Source organism: Empidonax traillii, unplaced genomic scaffold (genome assembly GCF_003031625.1).
Source record: "Empidonax traillii isolate 1590-97213 ecotype Southwest subspecies unplaced genomic scaffold, ASM303162v1 scaffold43:size1863611, whole genome shotgun sequence".
NCBI lineage: Eukaryota > Metazoa > Chordata > Aves > Passeriformes > Tyrannidae > Empidonax > Empidonax traillii.
Genome location: NW_020955236.1, coordinates 287,954 through 310,420, shown reverse-complemented (window position 1 = coordinate 310,420; position 22,467 = coordinate 287,954). Strand labels below are relative to the sequence as shown.

At 50.0% G+C, this 22,467-nt stretch overlaps 1 protein-coding gene across 1 annotated transcript in view; it reads right to left on the bottom strand.

Moving 5' to 3' along the window:
* The window catches only part of NCOR2 (nuclear receptor corepressor 2), a 184,689-nt gene that overhangs the window by 131,795 nt on the left and 30,427 nt on the right, over window positions 1–22,467 (bottom strand). The window contains exons 3-4 of the mRNA XM_027878524.1: window positions 19,205–19,332; window positions 9,046–9,226 (exon numbers count right to left, since the gene is read on the bottom strand). Of these exons, the coding sequence (XP_027734325.1) occupies window positions 9,046–9,226; window positions 19,205–19,332 (309 nt within the window). The remainder of the gene's footprint in view (window positions 1–9,045; window positions 9,227–19,204; window positions 19,333–22,467) is intronic.

Sequence of the window (22,467 nt, the reverse complement as noted above, 5' to 3'; positions counted from 1 at the left end):
ACGATCGCTGCTGCTCCTCAGGGAACAGCACAGGGAGGAAAGAAATCAGACCCCATTTGGGAAGTGACCAGAGCAGGCTGCTCGAAGGAAAGCCAAGAAAGCGTTACTGTACAGGCAGAGGAGGGGATATGGGGGTTAGCAGGCATGTGCTGGGAGCAGGGTGCCATGGGCTCTGCAGCCCTGGGAGAACCCCTCGGGATGCAGCAAAGGACTGGAAAACCCCACACCCATGGCCCTGAGGACATTTTCCTCACAGGAAAATGTACAGGGTTAGGAAATGCCAGCCCTCAGCCAGGATGAAGGCGAGCAGAACCTGAGCGGAATGCTGGCACCTGCAGAAGGATGCTCTGTCAGAGAGCCGAGATGACCAAAAAGTAACTAGATTGAGGTCAAGATCGTGAGGGAGGTAGTTCAGGTCATTGCACCCCATGTTACTTCTCCCCCACTAATTCCTGCTTTTGATCCACCAAACTGGGGGTAGGACAGAGCACATCACTCCCACCCTGAGCCAGCTCTGCTGCTGGGTAAAAGCCCATTTCCAAGGGCAGAGGGAACAGGCTCCGCTGCGCTCTCGCTCCTTATCCTCCTGGAAAAAGGTGCCAAGAATTAGAATTACATTTTTCGAGAGCAGCAGAACAAGCCAAGGGCCTGTCAGCTTGTCCTAAAACAACCCCTCTCCGCTTGCCGAGCGCGCAGCCAGCATTCCTGACACACACCAGCGTCCATCGCCCCCCGGCCCCCCCATGCAGCACAAAGCTGCAGAGCCAAAAAACCCTCTGAATGTTCTCGGCCTAAAACGCAGCCAAAGAGTTTTTCTGTTTAAAAAGCAAGTTTGGGTCCAAAAAGAAAGGAGGTTTTCAGCAAGTGATTTTAACTAGGCCCTTTGGCACTCGACAGCTCCTCTCTTGTTATCGATGCTAAGGGTGTTGTTAAGAGATGAGGCTCCACGAAGCACGAACGTGAAGTCACAGAGCTTTAGCAAGGCCTGTTGCCATGTTCAATATGTTATTACAGCTCCATCACCACAGGCACAAAGAGCAGCAACTCATCTCTGCCAAATCCATCTCTGAAATCACTCCCCCACTCCATCCCCTCCAGCAGCAGCAGGCAAACACCATCGATTGCTGTTGCATCTCCTCCAAGGCTTCCACCCCACACTGGGAAGGAAGGTATTAGCATGAAATACCCTCCTCCTCAAAACACAGCACCCAGAATCAATCTGATGGGTGTCACAACTCGCTGGCTTTCATTGTGTGAGTCAGAACAGTGCATAGGCTACATTTCCTAACCATGGAAAAGTACAGCACCAAAAATGTGCTCAGTGCTGTGTGTTCATAGAGAAGATGCCTGAGCTGCTCCCACCAAACCTCTTGCCCTCCCCAGGAAGACCCTTGGAAAGAAGGGGTGTGCAGAGATGCTGAAGAAGGGGGGAAGCCGAGTTCATCTGCAAGATGTCCGGCAGCACCCACAACCCCTCCCAGAAATTCAGGGGAAGAGAAGAAAACCAGATAAGGCTGAAACTGCAGCAGGAGAAGAAAACAGCCAGGACATCCCTCTTAGCAGCAGGACTGAATTCTTCCCTGGAACTTTATTCCCAGATGAGGGGTTCCTTTTTCATACAAGTGTATGAAAGGGGTTGAGCACACGCAGCAGAGGTGGCTGGCACAGCCCTCCTCACCCTGCACTTTACCCGTGCTCTGGAGCAATGCACAGGAGACCAGTACCAGTTCCTGCCATACCAACCCTATTTTTAAGTCCCACTTGAGGACTGACAAAGTAGCAAACTAGCTCTTCTCTCTCCTGCATTTCCAGGACATAACCGGGCACATTAGGATCCTTGCTACGGAAAATAAAATAGATACACACAACAGGTACAAACACTTCAGAGATGGAGCAGAAATGCCTCCCTGAACCCACACAGCACACCCAGCTCACCAGGCTGCCCCGCTGCAAGCAGAAAGAGCTGGCAATATTTCTTTCAATTACAGGGGTGAGGCACACAAAGTCAAGGGACTTTCCTTCCCTCCAGCAGATCAGGTGAGATGTCGCACTGCGCGAGCCTTGTAATATTGACTGAGTGGAAGAGAAAAGTCCAATTATGTAAATGATGAAGCAGGCTCCCGAGAAGCAGTCAGCCTTATCACATCGCCCTTCACCACTGCTGTGGCTTGAAAGGCAATTTAAAAGGTTGTTTTGGATGTCGATCACCACAAACGAGCCGAAGAAGTGCGAAACAACCTGTGCTTGAGGCACTGTCAGTTCTCCTGTGGATTTTCCAGCTGCACTGAGCCTCGGCCCTGCTGTCTGTAGCTCAGGGACCACCACAGGCTGGAGCAGCCAGGGGCAGGGAAGAGCCAGGCTGCAGGTGGCTTGGGGAAGGGTCAAGTGCTTTTACATCCTGCCTCTGGAATGTTTCTGCAGCCCATGAGGGCTTTCCCTGACATATCCAAGTCTCTCAGGCCATAGTTCAGTTCTCTGGCCATAGGAACTTCAGGTGAGAAATGGAATAAAACCAGTTGTCTTGCAGAAAGGGCTGGCTGGAGGAGCCAAACATCTCACAAGGACTACACAACGCCCCAAAGCATCTGTTTTTCAAATGAAACCAGCGTGAGCCCGTGCATGGGACAGAGATTCCAGATACAACACTCCTCGGGCCGTTTGTTCCCTTGGCTTCCCGTCCCACGCTGGTGCACGGCACAGGCTGCTGACAACCCCTCACAGCCACCCTGGCACAGCCGCTGCACAGCGGGCGATGGAATGGACTGCTGGGCGTGCCAGGAGAGCCACTCTGCTTGCACACGGCAGGCACACACTCCCAAAGGTGTGTGTTCACCCGCAGGTGAGCAGGGGCCAGTACACTCACACTCATCCTCCTGCAATTTGGGAATGATCTTCGGAGCAGGGAGGAAAGCAGGGGGTGGGAGAAATCCAGCCAGAATTGTTTGCGCTGTGACAACGCGAACAATGCAAATATTTCAGCTTTTAAATATGTTTGGAATGACAGAGAATGCCAACATCTCCCTCATCTTCCCAGAAATAGCTTTGAATCATTGCTGCCCTAACGTAAATTCCCCACCCCACCGAATCATTTTTTGCAACCAGATTTTTATCAGGCACAAGTCGACAGCGAGAGCAAGCGCGCGGCAGATGGGTGGATGTCGAACACGTTGGAGGAGGATCCTCCTACAGCTCCTGGACTTGACAACCCCGCTCCACTCGCTCCTGATGGGCGCTCAGCTCCACTGGCTCAGCGTCTCAGGGACAGCCCAGCTGCCTCCCAGCCATGGCTGCAAGGAGAGTTAACAAGAACTGCCATTCTCTGCAGGGGAAGGAGGACAAAAGCAGGAAAGACGTAGGTGTGTTTGTACCCATTAAAATGGTTTCATTTCATTGCTCAGACCTGAGGTTAGAGCCACTTCCACAGAAGTCTGTTCCTCCAAGAAGTTGGGAAGCCACGCAGCGTGTGCAGGCTTTGCATTGAACAGCCCACAGTCCTCAGGGCAAGAACTGTTCTTTTCATGGCAACGTGTTTGAGGCATTTCACCTTCCACAGGGCTGGTCAAACCACACACTGGCAAAGGTCTCACTGGGAGGGAGAAATGGGATGCTGGCAGCATGGGTGTGTCCCCTGTCCATCAGTGCTACTGCAGCTCCTCAGGATCCCTCTGCCTGGGTGTCCCGCAGGGCTTGCTGACAGCCACCCCCTTCCCCAAAAGGCTTGGGCACAGCTACAGTTGGCCAAATAAGCACCTCCCTCTCCCGTGGCAGAGGTGCACAGCCTCTGCTTTTGCTGGGTCCCTGCTTGCAGACGATCACCAAAAGCCCAAGAAACAAACCCAGAACTCCTTATCCCAAGGGAAAAACAACCCCCAGTGGGGAGGGGAGAGCCCGGGGCGTGATCCACGCTGCAAACACAGAGGCTACAGGAGGACACGCATCCAGGGACGGCCGACGCTCACAGCTCGTTCCATTCTCCAGCCCCTCTGCGCTATTGTTCCACAGCAATAAATCACGGGGAGGTGCTGGAATTCTGGGCTGTTTTCTACAAGAGGGAGCCTGGGGTGCCGGATCCGAGATGCCGCCTCGCTTTTGCTTGCTAATTCCCTCGGCGGCCGCTGTGCTCAGCGCCGTTCTGAGCCCTCCACTCCCACGCATCCCGCTGGAGCGCCGAGCTCTCCCAGTTCAAAGCGCTGCTGCGTGTCCACCCCCTCTGCTCCCCTCCCCCAGCCCTGGATTACTCAATTAGAGATTATGCTTTTGCCAGTTACCTCCAAGCCAACTGGGGCCTTTGCCAAGGTCAACACAAGTTCCAGCCAGTTTCATTAATAACTGCGAGACCAACCCACTGGAAACTCTGAGAGGTTAATCCCAGCAACAGATCAATGTTCCCATAACAAAGCCACGGAGCAGAAACGCGACTGGTGATTTACCAGCCAGCCCAGCTATCTGTGCTGGGAGCTGTGGCACTCTCCCTCTGCCCTGTACCAGGGCAAACCCTGCTGCTGGAGCCCCCTGCGTCCTGCTCTTTTCCCCTGGAACATTCAGCAAGGGACGGAGCAGGGACCAGGGACCAGCAGTGCCAAGGCCCCAGCCAGCGCGGCGAGGAGGAAGCAGGACTCCCGAAAGGCCTTTCGGCTGTCCTCAGTGCCCTGCCAGCCTGAGGCCAGGGCAGGAGTTAGCAGGCTAGCCAAGAGCCTTTCCATCCCACAGCCTGTCTTCCAGGAGTTCATTGTAAATTGGGCTCTGGAACAGGCAGCCAGTGTGAAATTTGGCATGTACACTGCTGGCTTCAATGCATCATTAAAAAGGCATTTCAAACGTGTTAATTCCTTCTTTTTCAATTAATTGCTTTTAAATCTACATTAATATGCATCAAAACAAAATACCCTTTGCCCTAATTTCTGCTTTGCCATACATATTTCCTGGCCTTGGTGCTATCTTTTCCAAAACTCCCCCTCTCCCTTTTCTTATTCCATTTTTCAGTCTGTAACACAACAAAAACACTCATGCAGAAAGCGAAGAAATGAAAACCTTTCCACAATGTAAAGCAGAGTCCAAGTCCTAACAACACACAGCTTTTTAATTGCCTTTTTTCCATCCATAGTTGTTAATTATTTTACAAAAGAGGGAAGTGGCATTGTCCCTTGTACAGATGGGGAAATCTGAGATACAGAAAGGGGAAGAGACTTACCCGGTGACCAGCAGCCTGCCAGGGCAGATGGCAGCAAGGTTCAGGTTTCCTAAGCCTCCACCCAGCCCTGTACCCATGGGATTACATGGCTCCCTGTAAGTGAATTCCTGTCGGAGCAATAGGCTACGTGTAAGTGCAGCCAGCCAGCCCTTGCAAGGGGACTACATGCAGATCACGACTGACTCACATCCTATAGGAAGGAGCAGCAAACCACATATGTGGTGGAAGAGCAGTCCTTAAAAATGGAGAGAAGAATAAGTGGAAGCACAGCAGGAGTAAGAGAGGCAGGACGAAGCTCCAGCTCTGGAGAGGGGAGAGCAGGCGCTGATCGACCAGACGTGCCACGCTCGCCATCCCCGCGGGGAAGGATCGCTGGCAGCACCAGCTGCGCACGTATGCGCAGGGACAGGGATCGTGCACAGCATCACTGGCCTGCTCTGGGGCTGCCTGCTTTACTCCCGGCTGCTGCTACGTGATGGAGGTCCGTGACTTTTATCGGAAAGAAAGAAAGCAGAAGCCACCAAGGGTCCTGGGAACAAGCTCCCACATCTCTGCCAAGAACACACCTGGCAAGGCCACATCAACGGCAGCTTTTCCAATGATTCCCACATCCAGGCTTGCAGTGATTGAAAAAACAGCCCTGCTTTAACTGCGTCTGGTTATTGTCAGCCAGCTCAAGGGAGCACCTTCCCAGGGGCAGCGTCAGCCCTGGCTGGCACAAAGGGCATGGGGAGATTTCATTTCTCCCCAGCTGACTGAGCTCACCAGAGCCCTCCTGGCCACATCCAGCAGCAGGATCCCAGGACCACAGTGCTGCAGCAACATGACAGCAGTCCCTCTTGCTGGGAAAAAGGATGCTCCCTGGCTTGAACAGAAAGACCAGTGTTTGAGGATACGAGCAATGCGAGGTTCGTAAGGAAAGGTAATATTCTTTTACTGGACTGAGATTCAGCTGAAAGCTGCTGCTTTTGAAAGGCATGCTGCCCAAAAGCACGTCTGCTTTCTCCAGCTAGAATGTGCTGATCCAAGAGAAGACATTACCTTCTCCTTACAGACTAAGCCTTGCTTGGAGTGAGGCTGCAATGATCCTGAGCAGGGTGAAGGGGTGCAGCTCACCTCATATTTCGGAGAGGTAGATGAGGAGTAAAAGACATGAGAGATCCACTTCTCTTTGGGGAAAGAGCTCTGGAACCTGCTACCAGCATTTACCCCATCTATTACTCTATCTGTGTTTGGAGCACAGATTATGTCCCAAAGGCCTTGGAAATGTGCAGGAATAATGTCGACTTCTCTACCCTGGGCTGAAGGCTGGTAAATCTAGTTATCAATGGTTATCAGGGATGTGCTAAACTCATACCCCACCACAGACTCGATTCTGCATCTCAGCCCCACCACTGCTCTGAAGCCAGCAGAGACAAGACATATCCACTGCCTGGGAGCAACATCCATTACAGTTACATCCCCTGGGACAGTCAGGCTGGCGCCCAAAGCGTGTAACCAAACCCCTATCCTTTTTATTGAGGGCTTTGTGGAGCTCTTACTGTGCAAAAATTAGCTCAATCTGTAAAATCACCATGAAAAATAGTCCTAGCACTGTTACTCCAATGAGTAAACTGAGCTCCTCCCCAGGCAGTGACTGCAACAGCATGGAATGGGGTAAGGAGTACGGGAACAACTCCTAGGATACTCCATCTAAACAACCAGCAGTGTGTGTAGCAATACTGGGCTCACATGGTACGTTTCACCCAAAGAGCTCACCCGCTTGGCAAAGCTGCCCTAGATAAAGTATTGAGTGACTTTATCAGGCACTGAGTCAGCACAGCAAACATCTCTCTCCACCTCTGGTCACTGGGACACACATCCTACCACCGTGTTTTTGCCACTGCTCTGGGACACACATCCTGCCAACACACGTGTGCCACCACTGCAGGACACATCTCACTCAGCACAGAGCCTCTGGGGGAGGTCTTTTTCATCTGTCCCAGGTGGTGAGTTACACTGTCACTGATGTCACTGATGTGAGAATTGGTTCTACCTGTGTCAACAGCCCAGATCTGCAAGTGCCCAGAGCTGTGGCCAAAGACCAGTCTCGGCTCTTTGCATTTCCCCTGGACCAGCACACCCAGAGCCTCACAGCGATGCACACATCAGCTGCAAGAGCTTGTCCATGACCTTTATGTCCACCAGCACTTTATAGGCTAGTCTGAGGACAACTGCTCAGGACTAATGCCAAAAGACTGCTATTAGCCCAATTTCCCAAGCGGCAAAGGCAGATATACCGTGTGCCCCAGATGTGCCTTCTGCTCCCAACCACTGGAACAGCACAGAGATCATCCAGTCTCACAGTGAACTCCATCAAACCCATTCTGAAAACAGCTCCTGCTAGTTTAGAGCAACTAATCCCAGTTCCAGTCAGGCCCTCACCAGTCACAGACACCACACTGTCTTCTTCCTTTCAGACTCTAAAATTACAAATGGCTCCACTAAAAGTATAATCTTGTCTTGCTGAATTGTATTTCAGCTCTCGCACTCTCTCTCTCTCTCTCTCCCCCTCTTTCATTAACAAATGTTTTAAGCCCCATAAAATGCATGTAATTCTTGGAAACGTGTCAGACCTAGAAGCAAATGCAGCCCCTAAACTCACCAACTAATGACTCAAAAGCAGCTTTGCCTGTTAGAAACAAATAGCTGAGATGATCTGTGGTTTTCTGGTGAGAGGTAAAACAGAACTGCTGGTGAGAATAATGTGCAGACAGAAGAGTCACCCTGGTTTCCTCATATCTTTGGAGAGGGGCATTTTTTGCTTTGGGGACAACAGTGTATTTTCCCATCAGCCACTTAACCAACATCCCCCGAGGGCACTCTACTCTTCAGAGCCTTCAGGCCTCCCTTGGCATCTGAACTACTCCAAAGTTAAATATCCTTCTCATTAAAGACAGCTCAGAGGGATCTCAGGTAAAGCCCACCAGTACCTTATGGGTAAGAGATGTCCACATATCCTGGCATTCCCAAGGAAGAGCTTTCTTGCCCGTATGTTATTTCAGTCAGCTCCCACAGGGATACAGCGAACCATCCCCATCACCCTGGGTACGGATGCAACTTCCCACTCATTTCACTGCAGGCTCAGGCAATTCCCAAGCCCAGCCTGCAGCTGCACTAACCCTGGGCACTGGCATCAAGAGAGCTGCCCCCAACACATTTATCCAGCACAACTTTCCTGCCAAACCAGGAGCATGTCCAAACTCGAGGTAAAATCAAATACAATTTACCCCAGCAGAGCATGAAACTAAATCCAAACAGGCAAACAAGCAAGGGATTTCTCTTTGCAACATTTATTCCATGTGCAGAGGGGACAATTGTAAGTAAACGATTTGCTTTGTTAAATGAGACTGGGACTAGGGAGGCTTTCCCGGGGAAGATTATATTAAAGAACCACCAGAAACCTATTCCAGCCCTTCAAACACTGATATTAAATAAAGAGATGTGATAAATGAGAAACGTCAAGTGAAAATCAAATCAAGGCAGAGTATCCAGAAAAGCCAGACATGGCCATCCTTAATTCAGCCTACAGGAGCTTCCAAATTGTTCTGGTGCATCTAATAGCCTAGTAAAAAAAAGCCTATGACTGTAACAGTTATGAGGAAAGCTGATACGCTTCTGTTTTCCCAAAGTAGTCACCCCATCTCAGGGAATATTATCCAGCACCACCAAGCACTGTTCAGTGCGTCGGGAACCACCGCCTACACTGAATTCAGCAGCGGCTCAAAGCCTCAAAGGCAGTTCTACACAAGCCAAGGGGATCCCAAAACCCAGACCCCACACCCAACTGGCAGCCCAGGCCCTTGGCCCCTTACCTTTGAGAGATCTTCTGTCCCTCCCTGCTGGCTCTGGTTCAGGAGAGGCGAGTGCCGCATCAGAGGGTCCTGCAGCAGCTCCAGGCGTGGCCTCTTGGTTTCAATGAACTCCAAGTCCGATGGCTTGGTCAGGTCAGAGAGATAGGAATGCGCCTCAGTTCTCAGGTGCAGCTCCTGAGATCTGTGAACAAAGGGAAAGGAGGCCTTAGAAAGCAAACCACCTCCACTCTCCCCTGCTCCACGGTCACAAACCACTCTAAGAAGACACGGCTCAACATCTGCCCGTTTTCCAAAAGGATCCATGAGGGGAGGCCAGATGGGCCTGGACTGAGACATCTCAGGCACAGCCCCATAGCTCAGCTACTGGGCACGGTGCATCTCCTGCAGAAGGATCACTGTCAGCCCCCAAGCCCAACAGGCCACCCTGCTGTCCCCATCCTCAGCATGGCCACCATGTCACCTGGAAGGCCTCATGGCCCTCTCCTGTGGTCGCTGTCCCTACACCAGGGCAAAGTGAACAAGGCACTGCAGGTTTGAGCCTTCCCTGTCATGCCACATGTGTCAGGCTGTCCAGAAAGAGCCAAAGCTTGGAAAATCCCCAAATCTGGCCCATAAGTCCCCCTGCGCCTCTAAAACGAAGCAGAACTCCCTTCTGCCACATTTGGCTTATTTAGTCAAAGGTACCTGCACCACTGTTTATTTTTAGCATCTTCCATAGGAATACCAAAGATTATATGTTGGAGAAAAAATGCCTACTCCTCCGTGGCTAGACAGTGGGGATTTATTTTTCCAGGGTGGGGGAGGAAAGAAACCAGCCACATGTAGTTGCACGTCTCTGACACAGACCTGGCAGGCTGCAAAGGCACATTATCCAGTGATAGCAACGGCACTGACGAGTCACATCGGGCTCAAGTATCTTTCACCCATTAAATATGATGCAGTTGGTAATACCTGCAGAGTGGGCTTGGTCTTGCTTTTTTTAAACAAATGTAAAACTTTCTTTGTAGCTCTGTTTTCCCTAGCAGGATTCTCTTGTGGGAATTGTAAAGGGATCCTACAAAAATACATTAAACTTTTTACTATGCCGCAGGATCAGCTTTGCTGCAGCAGCTCCAAGGGTGCGTTTTTAACACTTCAGGCAGAAATGTCTCTTAAAAAAATAAAAATAAAACAAAGCACAGGGGATTCAAAGCTTGTGAAAAAAACATGGATTTTTTTTCTTTTCCCCTTAAACAAGATTGTTGAAGTTCTCCTGAGCTAGTGGTGAAGTGTCCTCCTCAGTTATCAAATACCAACAAACTAAACAGCCTTTGGAGCTGCTCAAAGGGGAGGGGGAAAGGGGATGTGCTTTTGTCAAGACCAAGAATAAAAACAGGGGTTCTCATACATTGTTTGGCTCCCATCCACAAACTGCAACTCCTGACATTAAAGGGAACTCCTGGCAAAAAGGGAAGGACCCAGAGCCCTCTGAAGCCAGTGGCTATAACGGCTCTGGATCACATCCAGGGAGAGGAGGAAGCCTGGAGAAATCCACCTTCTCAGGGACATCACCCTGAGCACAGACCTCTGCCCTCCCCTACAGCAGTGTGGCCAACTCAACCCAGCTCCAGGTTATCGTGTTAAAGTTGGGGAGGGTGGGAGGGGAGGTATTTTTTAATTTAAACATCAACAGCAGGCACAAAGCATGTGCTCGCCAAGCTCTGCTGCTGAGGGTTTGGCACTGGCATTGGGCAGCAGCTTTGCTGCTGACACACTGAAACAGAATCTGGCTCATCCTCTTCCTCCTCCCCAGCAAAAAGGGGCTGGGAGAGCTGGGAGGCTCCAAGCACTGCCTTTGGTGCTCCAGCCCACGAGACTGCGAACGCACAGCTCACACAACAAACTTTTCAGAGCTGAACAGCCTGAAATCTGGCACTGAAGCACAGCTCGTTTCACCTGCAAACACTTTCACGCTGAATGATCCTCAGCTTTTCTCAGCGAGCCCAGAAATCTCTCCTGGCATCTCTCAGGTTTCCTGCTGGCTGGTCCCAACCCCTCGTGTGATCCCTGCCCGCCCGCAGCTGCGCGCCGGCATTTCAGGCTCTGCCGCAAAACCCAGGAACAATAAGCAACTGTTGAGCTGGGCAGGTGCTAAAATATTCTAACACCCAAGGCTCTGCTGTACTGAGGCAATTAAAAATGGGATTTATTTTCACTCCTTCCCTCTTTTTTTTAAGGTCCTATTACCAAGAAGCTGCTAATTGACACAGGACCTCTCCGAGACCACTGCAGTTGTCAGGAACCTGACACAACTGCTACGCTCAGAAAAAAAACATGGATTTTGAAGATAAGAGCACCACTCAGCCTTACAAAGGCAGTTACTCACAGCAAGGCAGAGGCCACGCCAGGGAAAGCAGCTGCAATGTTATAGGGTGCTATTTTATTTCCATTTCCACATCCATTGGAACTGCTATTAACTTTATCCACTGGAATTTCCAGCCGCTCCCGAGATTGCTTTGCCCGACACAACCCACTCAGCCTGTCTTAGCTGCAAACACAACTGCTCTTGCTCGAAGCCTTCACACCTTTCACTCTTCACATCCACACCTGCAGCGAGCTCTTCACAACAGACTTTTATACAGTGATGACGTTGCCGTCAGCGCAAAAATAACCCTGCCTGAAAAACCCTCCCATTACACCGAGTTCGGCGTCTGCTGCATTTTCCAAATAGTTCCCACCTGGCTGGCTTATTCCAGAGATTCCTAATTTGCTGAAGGGAAAAAGCATTTTTAATTGCATGCGAGTTATGCATGATTAAATGAAGTAAAGCAAATGCCAGCATTAATTACGAAGTGGGGCAGGTTAGTCTTCACCTGAGCCCTTCGCCATGAACAGTGAACTACTTCAGGGAAGAAGATCTGCTGACACACAAAGCTGGGTGCCCAGGGTTTGCCCGACTTCCAGCCACCCACACAGAGCTTCTCTCGGGGCAGGTCCGAGCCCAGAAGAACAAGATAACCCAAGATTAGACCTTTGGTTCATTACCAATCTGATAAATAAATCTCGCCCTCCCAGCTGCAGCCGTGTTACTCATTCACCGGCCGATTCCTCAGCAGACTCATACGGGATGTAAGGAAGGTACGAGCGGATCAAATCCTACAGCAATGTAGGGCACCTGCAGCTTGCTCCAGCACATCTGGGTCACTGGGACCTAGGAAAACATCTTCTACGTTATACCTACACCAGAACCAGCTGAGCATGAGATGGGCTGAAAACAGAGACTGTCTCCTAGCTGGCTATCAAGGAATCATAGAATCCTTCAGGTTGGAAAAGACCTCTAAAATCATCAAGTGCAACCATTAAGCTGAGAGCATCTCTCTGTGGAGAGAGAATCAAACGAGGCATCCTGAGCTGCCCCTGGGACTTCTAAGAGCAGGCCTGATGACATCTAAATGGATTTCAACTTTACTTTCCTGAAGCCAAATCACTGGGAAATGGGCAAGTACAGACTTTTCAGGAGGCGAAAGAAGACTCTCCCACCACACTAACCCACTGACCAGCTTTTCAGAGCAGCACAACCCTCCCCTGCTCTTCAAGCCTTCCTGTTTCTCCATCGGCTGAACAGCAGAAGGTGGCTGCAGGAGGAATGATGGCTGTTCTGCAACATCCAGAAAATCCAGCTTGACTTCCCACAGCCATGCCTCCTGCACTGAAGGCTCAAAACAACAGCAGTGACTTTGAGCCAGCTCCCACCAACTTCCCAGCAAGGGCACAATAAGAATTGCTCCCATCTGCAAATACTGTTCCCAGGGTACCACAGGGCCAAACAACATAACCAGGCTGGAAGACTCACTCTCTCTGTCTTTTGGAATTGGAACCAAGACAAGCGATGGCCTTGCTGAAGCTGTTTATTTCCCCTGGCTGAGATGGTTTGGTGGGAAATTGTCTCCAAAAATGAATTCTAAAAAGAGTATCCAACCCCCACAGGTACAGACAGACAATAAAATGCTTTTGAGAGAGAGTAATACAGAAAACCACTGGTGTTGAAGTGAATTATTTATAGCCAACTGTTCCAATCCTCTTAGATGCAGAGGGGAACCAGGTTCTAAAACCATTCCCATAAGCGAGATTAAGGCACAAACAAGGCCAGATGCTGGATCCCCAAATGATAATTCAACTCTTATTTTGCAACACAAAAGAGCAGAGAGAAATAAAGAAGATGGAAAAGTGGGAAAAGCTAAGGGTAACTGTTAAAAGCACAGGACAGGAGTTACCACCACCATGAAGCGCTGCTGGCTTGCAAGCTGGTAGTAGGTCTCTGCTGGGCTTGTTCCCTGGTCACCTTGTATCCTCCAAGGAGGGAGCCAAAGCGGCAGGGGAGCAGAGTGGCAGCAACTCCCACAGCAGTGCTCCAACAGCCCCCACAGTCCCCGGGCAGGGCCCTGAATACCCTGGCCGTGGTAGCCCCTGGATGCCCCATGGCCAGTTCGCCAGTACCCAGCAATCATCACCTGGTACCACGATGGGCCCTGAGCATCCACGGGCCGGTTCCCCAGTCTCCAAGCAAGGCACACCTGATCTGGGAGAGTAAGTCCTTCCCACATGTTTTGATTGTAACAACTTTTCATCTTTTTTGCTCCTCTGCCCGCCCCTGCTGGGTGCCTCCCGGAGCTTTTGCAAGCAGCTCGGCTCCTGCAGCAGCCCGGCTGTGGCATCAAGGCTTTTTAACTCCACTCTCAAGACAATGGCAAAGCAGACTCCATCTTGCAATCCGACTCCATCTTGTCATCAGTCCACTACACCAACGCCAAGATTTGTCAGAGGTTTCAACAACCCCTGCACAGATAATGAGAGCCAGAGTGGGAGAGTAGGCAAATTAGGACCTGTTAAAGAGAGAGAAACTGGAGGTTTTGTAGGAGCAAACCTGCCACCAGGCACCTAGAAAAACATGTCCAGGGCCAGCTGATATATTTCCCCTTGTCAGATAGGTAGAAAGGGAGAAAAACCATAATGACTTGATGGGAAGAGCTGCATGTCTGGGCGGGGAACATGGAGCTCCCATGCCCTCAGCAATGTCTGCCAGCAGCAGGACTGAGTCTTTTCAAGCCATAGGTGTGGGACAGCCTCGATCAGGATATTTATCTCACCACATGGCTCAACTCAGGGACTCCTAGGTCCTCGTGAGGTCTGGCCAAGTGCCCACGTGCATCCTCGGGATGCTCTGGCTGCACTTTCCCACACAAGGGCAGGTAGTGGTGTCTCCGCTGCCCTGCACAACCCCTCATCCACCTTCTTCCAAGCCAACTGCAATGAGAGCAGATGCTTTATTTAAAACTTGCATATTGAAGATCCCCATACAAAGAGCCTGAATTATTCATGGACAGGACCAGCAGAAGCACCACAATGGCACTGCCTTGCTCAAGAGGAAGAGAAGGAATATTTGTCTCTTTCCAAAAGCTCCCCCACATGCTTTCTCCAGGCATTTAGAACTGGGGCCCATCAGGAAAGCCCTTTTAGCAGTCCTGGGTGGCTGGAGCACTCCCGAACGAATGGCTTCAGGGATATCCCAAAATTTCACAAGGCCTGCTGCATACACTGCGAGATCCCCTTTCCTTCCCCAAAATAAATCTGGTTCAAGACCACACACAAGAAAGGTGCTTTGTGGATTTTTACCCCTCATCCCAGCCAAGGCAAAGCCAAGGTTTCCTCTCATATCTCCCTGCCAGGGCACACTGGCCCATTCCAAGAAGCCTGGTGTCTCTGCATCAACCCTCTGGAGCCATCCATGGACATGCCCACAGCCCACACAGGAGCAGGGGGTACTTGCAAGACAAGGCTTGTCACCAAGTGCCTACACACTAGCATCTGCCCTCTCCAGATGTTATTTTCCCATGTTCAGTTATGAGGAAGAAAAATACACAACTCCTGGAACACCATTTCCAGTGTTAAAAGACATGCAGATGAATGGCTGTGGGGATTCCAGCTTGCTCCTGAGAAAGGGGTCACCTTTGGAAAGGTAAAGACAATAAATAAAATCAAATTTGTTGTGTTGTTATCTCGGGAGCAGTTGGTGCCATTTGGCCCAGCACAGATGAAGACCAAGAGCTGCACATGATTTTTCAGAGCCCCACACGCTGTCCTGGTTTCCCACTGCTCCCTGGGCTCCTCAGGATTAATCCCATTCAAGAGGCACAGTGATCTGGCCTGCTCTCATGCCATACTGCACATGGCTATCTCAGATGGCTGCAGAAACACAGCAGCTGCTTAATGTATCCGAAATGTCATCCCACAGATCAGCACCGGGTAAACTCTTCAAACTCCTCATGCCTGCTAAGCAGAACAGCTCCAAAAGAAGATCCCCTGAACTGGGAAAATAATCTTCTATAAAACAGTGACTCATCTCATTCTGGATAAGGGTGGAATACACTGTGTTAACATACATACCACTTGTCTACAGCCATGTTTTCTGCCAGAGAAGCCATTATGCACCCCAGCATTCCTGTGTTAATACGGAACCTTGCTCTAAAATCCTAAGACATGAAAAATCAGAAAAACCCAGTTCCTTGATTTTTCAGACCCCTCACCCAACTGGCACCTGCCATTTAACACTCAACCCAGTTTTTCCTCACTCCTTTTGAGGACCAAAATATACATAGAAGAGGAAAAAAAGCCCTAATCCTTGTCACCTTGCCAGGGCATTCCGCTGCAAGCATTCATGGTACGACTTGTACCAACAGCAGATCCTGAAATACTTCTCCTCGCTCCTGCAGTCCAGTTGGCACAGCCAGCCGAACAAGCTAAGGGGAAGTCTGTGGATCCTTCCAAGAAAAAGCCTGCTACGAAAAAAACCATCATGGAAAGCAGCACATCCCTGCAAGGACAGACAGAGCCAACTTTCCCTATAGCAACAGATTCAGACTAGTTCAGGTTTTCCTTTCTTCTTCCAAACCAGAATTGCTGCACAGGGAGTTCAAATCTTTGCCCAACCACCACGGAGTGATGACGACTCTCAATTCTGACGTACATGGAGAAAGGGCAGTCTGTAACTTCCCAATGAGCTTCTTGCTCAGGAAGCCCCAAAATGCAGGAGTATCTCAGCATCCGATTCCTTCCTGCACGTTATCACTCAACAGCCTTTTGCCCCAACACCTGATTCACACTTAACACATTCTACCCATGCTGAAATGCTTCACTGCTTGTTCCCTTTCCGCTGGATCACAACCAATCGCTATCCTGGTGGCTACATCAAAACTGCAGCCAGGTGAGACCGAAAACCTGCAAAGCTGCATGCAGGAAGACCATCTAAGCAAGTCCAAATTATTTCTGTGGGATTTAAAGCATCCATGGGGTCAAGCCTCAAATACCACGTGCAAAGACAGTTACAGAAGCTTCAGAGATCTGGTCGAAGTGAAGGCAAAGCCAAACTGGGGGACAATCCCCCAAAACAGAGTAAAGTGAATCCCTGCAGTGATGGTAGGGCAGGGATGTCCGTCCAGGAACATGCACAGAGCTTGATCTCCAGTGCTGTCAGTCTGCCGTATCCCACTTGCACCAGAGTCCCAACTCGATTTCCTTAAGGAGGGGAGTGATCCTGGAAGAGCATCAGCTACCACGACCAACAGCTGACAGGCTGCTTCCTCTGGACTCCCAAAGCAACAGGGGGTTGGAAGGGTTCCCCTCCGCCAACACTTGCTTCAAGGGGAGGATTGTCTGGCACCCACCATCACTGTGTGCCAGGTGGGCTGCCAGGCAAGGAATCACAGTGAGGGTCTTCCTTTCAGACACAGCACACCCCTGTGCCTCCCTCTACTTAGCCCACCTATGCCGTGTTGTGGACGTTGTTTGCCTTGGTCTCCCTCCTCCCAGCCCCTCACACCGAGAGCCAGCTGCCTCTGCTGGAAACCATCAGTCCCAGCCCAGGAACAAAGCCAAAGTGCTGAGCCTGCCAAGGGGACTCAGCTGCAGAGATGGCTGCCATTGCCACCCTCCCTCATCCAGGCTGTGCTCTGTGCCAGGCAGAGCCACAGCTATTTTTTGGGAGGGCACCAGTGACCAACCCAAGCCGCTCCAGGAGCTCCGGGGCCTTGGCCCTGGAACCCTCAGGTGAGTGACCATCACCCGAAGGGCTCCACTTACAGCACAGCAGGCACCGTGTTACAGCAGATCCTCACACCACAAAGTGAACAGCAAAGCCCCCTAAGGACAGCTCTTTGAGTGTGGTGCTTAAAGATGCAGAGGAACAGCAGTTGTCTTTGCAAAACACACCAACACCTCCCCAACCCCAACGGGGCCCAATCCAAATCACGTCAATAATGAACAACACTGGATTGAAAATTTCTTTAAAATTTTTCAAAGACCTCCCCTGCTGCATCCCCAGATGCCCCAAAAAATTTTGTTAATGAGTCTGTGTCCCAGCATCCCAGCACAAGATGCCAACTGAACTGAAGTGGTATTTTTAGCTTTATTACCTAATTGTTGCAAAAGTTCAATATTTCAGATGTTACAGGGAAAAGGGATGAAGTGTAAGTTGAGTCTGTTAAAAAAAGTTTCTTTTTAAAGCACGACAGAACATCACTATTCAGGTTGAAAGTGAGGTACCATGATAAGCATGTGGATATGTATCTGCTTCTGACAACCACAATTAACTTTTACCACATTCATGTGATTGTCAACACAAAAAGAAGCTCGGAAACTTTGAAATATTTGTAGGCCAAAGGGAGATGCCTGGGTGACCACACCAGATCAGGCATGTGGTACAGCAGACACCAAGGCTTGCTGGTGGTTTTTTTAGTTATATGGAATAACCAAGATAATTTTTTTTAAACAGCATATTCAGACCTTAAAACCTTCATTTTACTGGAGAGCAGAACTGCTTCTCCATTTTGCAAACCATCAGTAGTGTGAAAAACAAAAACAGGCAGAAGGAGCATGTTGCTGGCTCCTCTTTACCCATCTTCCCCAAATTTAGCTGAATCTGACCCAATTCCAACTTAACCGTGTTACTCTGTGCTAAGAAATCAAAGCACTGAGAAATCAAAGTGAGCCAAGGCAGCTCAACATGTTACAATAAATTACTGGCTATCAGAAGTGACATGACCCTCTGTACACAAAGGTGCCACAGGCACAATCCAGAAGGGCACATCCAGGAGGACAGATACAAAAACCTACTTTGGAGGCTGCTTTTGGCCTCCAAATTCTCATAGGTTTGTTTTTGAGCACCAAGCCAAATCCACCCCACCGGAAAAAGTGGATCCTGTCTGTATCTACTGTGCATGCAGCAGCCTGAGGTCTTCCTCCTCTCTCCTAACAACGATGATTTTCGAGAAACAGATTAATCTCTGACTCTGCACTTGTCCTGTTCTTAGCCTGACTAAGGAATAAGCATTAAAAAAAATTCTACTGTACACACGCTCTTATTTCACTTCCAGGCTTTTTTTTTTTCCCAAAACCAAGCATCAAATGCAGAAGAGAAACCATAAGAGAGATCAGCATTTTGAGTAGAAACAGAGAGTGAGAGTGATCTCTTTCAGAAGAAGTCAGCTCCTGTGGTAAGGGCATTCCCAGCCACACACACAGGGCCTGCCTGAGTGGCACCCAGAAACGCTGCCAGCCTTCCACAGGAGGCTACAACAGGGAGCAAAACAAACAGGGACACAGCGAGAGGCGTGAGGGGGGACAGACAGGAAAAAAGCAGCTTGGAGAAAGTTGAGAGGAAAACGCAGACAGAAAAACAAAAACAATGAAAGCAGGGAGGAAGAGCAGCAGCAGAGGAAGCAGAGCTGGGGGTGGAAATGAGCTTTTCTCACTCCTCCCTGCAGCCTTGGGAGCCACAGACCAAACCTGACCACATGGCTTCATTTTCTAGGTTGAAGAAGCCAACGCAACCGGTCACAGCAACGTGAAGCTTCACAGTAGTGAGGAGGGTGGTGTTTTTTTTGTTGTTTGTGTTATTAAGACTTCATTAAAATGTATGACAGTCCCAGGGAAAAAAACCAAAAGGCAAAGGTGCCACTTGCATTAGCACAAGGAAGCTGAACCAGCACAGAACCTGAGCACAGTCAGTACCCACACACAGCATCCCACTGCCCCGTCCCTCACAACCCTCCTGCTCCCACCACAGCCCTGCACAAAACCCTGGCTGGTGCAGCCAGGGTTCCCAGGGAAGGTGGGGAGCCGATACCTTTCATTGCCTGGCTGGAACTCGGAGAGCAGGGACGGCCTTCGCCGCTGCGGCTGCATGATTGACCCCGGAGGGAGGTGGGAAGCAAAATCCCTGGAATGATGCTGGTACTCCAACAGCGCAACGTCCTGCAGAAACAAACACAGAAGAGCTCATTAGGCTGGTGGGGACGTCCAAGCACGCACAGAACCCTGACAACACAAAAAAACCCATGTAGACATTCCTCCTTTGAAGCACCGGGTGCTGGGCCACAAAGCTCAGTGCTTTTCCCTTCCAAAAAGGTTCCCAGTGATTCCCAGAGCCATACTGTGTTGGGATGGTAACTCAGCTTCCTGCCCAACACTGCTGTGGGCAGGCTGGCTCCTGGGAAGGGACCCCAGTAATCCCAGCCCAGCTACTGAGCACCCACACAAGGGTTTCCGGCATCCAGGCAGCCCTGATGACAACTGCAAATCTGAGAGGAAGAACAGGTAAAAACAAAACTAAAAGTCACAGCTTCAATAATTCACACAGCAGCACGGAGAAAGAAAAAAAAGGGGGGGGGGGGAAATGACAGAAGAGAAATCACAAACGTTATCCTGAGAGTGTGCCTTTAAACACAGCTCCCCTGGGCTGAGCTCAAGGGGTTTGAAAGGACAGTTTGCTACTTATTATGTGTACGTCCCTTTTGTTCCTTGACCCTTGGAGAGTACAGTACAGTATGTTCCTGATTTTAATTAAATAAGAAGCTCTCCTGCTCTGTGCCACAGACTGATTCCAGCAACAGTATTTTAGCAGCTACATTCAACTGCTATTTTTTATTTGCAGATAGATACTTGACCAGCACACTAATCATCTAATTAACTAAGACCTTCAGCAATGGCATGGAAGGCCCTGTCACAGAATATCCCTGGAAAAATTGACATACGTTTGTGTTAGAAGAACCAGTTCCTCCTGGGAGGCTATTTTTGAACAGTTCTCAGTTGAAACAAGAAAGCTCCAACTCCATCAAAAAGAAAAAATAAATTTCAGAGTGTAAAAAAACCCCCAAAACCACAATAAATAATACACCACATACATGCAGGTGATGTGGGCAGAGTGTGTCAGTCCCAACAGCTGCAACAGGAATTATGAAATCAGATGTAGTGATGATCAACATGCTCCAGCACTAGGGAAGCTGGGGAATTGCCCCAGCAAGGTGCACGGCAGGCAAAGAAAGTATTTGGGGGGTTTAAAGAGCAGCAACCTGTGCCTGGAGATCCCACCTCCCAAGATGGAAATGAACAGATTAGCCCAGCACTACATGCCATGCTCCCCTCCAGCCAGCTGTGGAATAGGAGGGAATATTATCTTTCACCAAGATGGCCCAACATCTTTCACCATCAGAGAGTAAAATGACATGTTCACATAGAAGCTTTTCTGGAAAGCCAGGAAGAAAAACAGACATTGTAATTGTAAGCACTCAGCCCAGGGGAGCCAAGAAAAGCAGATCCCCTACCCTACATCCAGCCTGTCTTGTACAAAAGCTGAAAAGACCAAATATCAAAGGGAGGAGGAAGGGGAGTTGTGGTGTCCAATGGCCACCACTTCTCCTTGTGCCTAGAAAGCTGCGCCACTTTTTGGAATCGAGTTCATTTCTCCCCACCATCAGGAAATAGTGTGGTGCTGCTCCCTTTCTGTTCTGACCAATCTTGGGAATCACCAGGAAAAAGGGGCCTCTGCCAGCCCCAACTCCTGGCTGGCCCCTCCAGCCTGGCCATCTCAGACCTCAGCCTCTGGGAGAAGGGGTGTCTGCAGACAGGTTCTTGTGACGTAATGCATGAGTGGGACAGCGCCTCCTCATCCTCACAGGGATCTTCCACTTCTGCTGTAAATCCAGGTTGTTAAGGGAGGATGCTGCCCCGTGGAGCTGCTTTTCCTTCAGCTCTAGAGCCCATCCACGCAGGAGGTCATGGGGGGGCTGCAGGACAGAACATGCCATCGGTCCAAAAACAGGTGGGACAAACGCAGACACCTGGAGTGAAGGAGCCCATCAGCTCTTACAGCCCCAGCCAAAGCAGAATCCCTGCCTACAACAAGCTTCCCCACATTCACACTTGTCCTGGTTTTAAATTAAAAATAAATAATTAAATGGAAGAGTGATGCAGCTCCTGACATCCACCTACAACACAAACACATCGTGTCTGGGAAGACACACCAATAGGCCCAAAATCAGGACCGTCACCTTCTGTGGGCGTATAAACAAGAATTACCCGTCTGGGAGGCTCGAAGGCTGTGCCCTTGAGAAAAAGAAAAAAAAAAAAAAGGCTATTGCATGTCCCAAGAACCATCTGTTTTTCCTTCCCCCCCTGCCCACACTCAGCTGAGCTTTGCCTTTTCCTCCCCTAACCCCATCAGAAAATGGCTGGTGGAGCTCAGAGCCTGCTGGCATGGCCTGAAGTGATGGGGAGCTCGTTACACTGGCATGTTAGCTCGGGACTGGCATGGCAGACGTGCCTCTCTGGCTTCCCCATCGAGGGCAAGGCCGGTGAGCACCAGCTCCTGCTTTTCCAGACATCACCCAGCTCCCTCTGACCTGCTCTGCATTGCTCACATCCACGTTGGGTTTTACAAGGAGAAAACATCACCTTAAAATTAGCAGGGAGGATTAAAATTGACAAATTTCTGTGCCCTGTGATGAACTGTCGGAGGCACCACGGGAGCCCTGGCAGGACGTAGGTGGATTAATTGCTCAGAAAGTTACTCCAGTAAATTGCACTGTGGGCTGGGACTGTGTTTTTCAAACTCAAGTGCCAGAAAGGTTCACGAGCTGCCTTCAAATTGCTTGGTGGACTTGGCAGCGCGGGGGTAACGGTTGGACTTGATGATTCTATAGGTATTTTCCAGCCTGGATGATCTGATGATTCAGAATTTTGTTTACCAGAGTTTTAAAAATGCCTGCTGGGAGGCACTTTGCTGCCAGCACCGCTGTATACCTTCCACACACTGGCATAGACACGGGAGCAGCGCCCAGTGGGTGCCACCTGAATTCCCTACCACCAAAGCACACAAATGTGATTTAGCCCCATCCTGACCTCAAATCTCTAGCACGGCCTTGGCACCTGCTCAAGGGCAGCTGTAAGACACCTGAAACGAAGGAACTCTGCAACCCCAAGCTACATATTGCTCCTTTTCCTCTCCATTGTTTTGCTGGGTCTTGCTCAATTCTGTTTTTTCCTCTCCCTCTCTTTGCCTCTCTTCCTGCCCTCTGCAAACCCTCCTCCCACCCCACAAATCTGCTCATG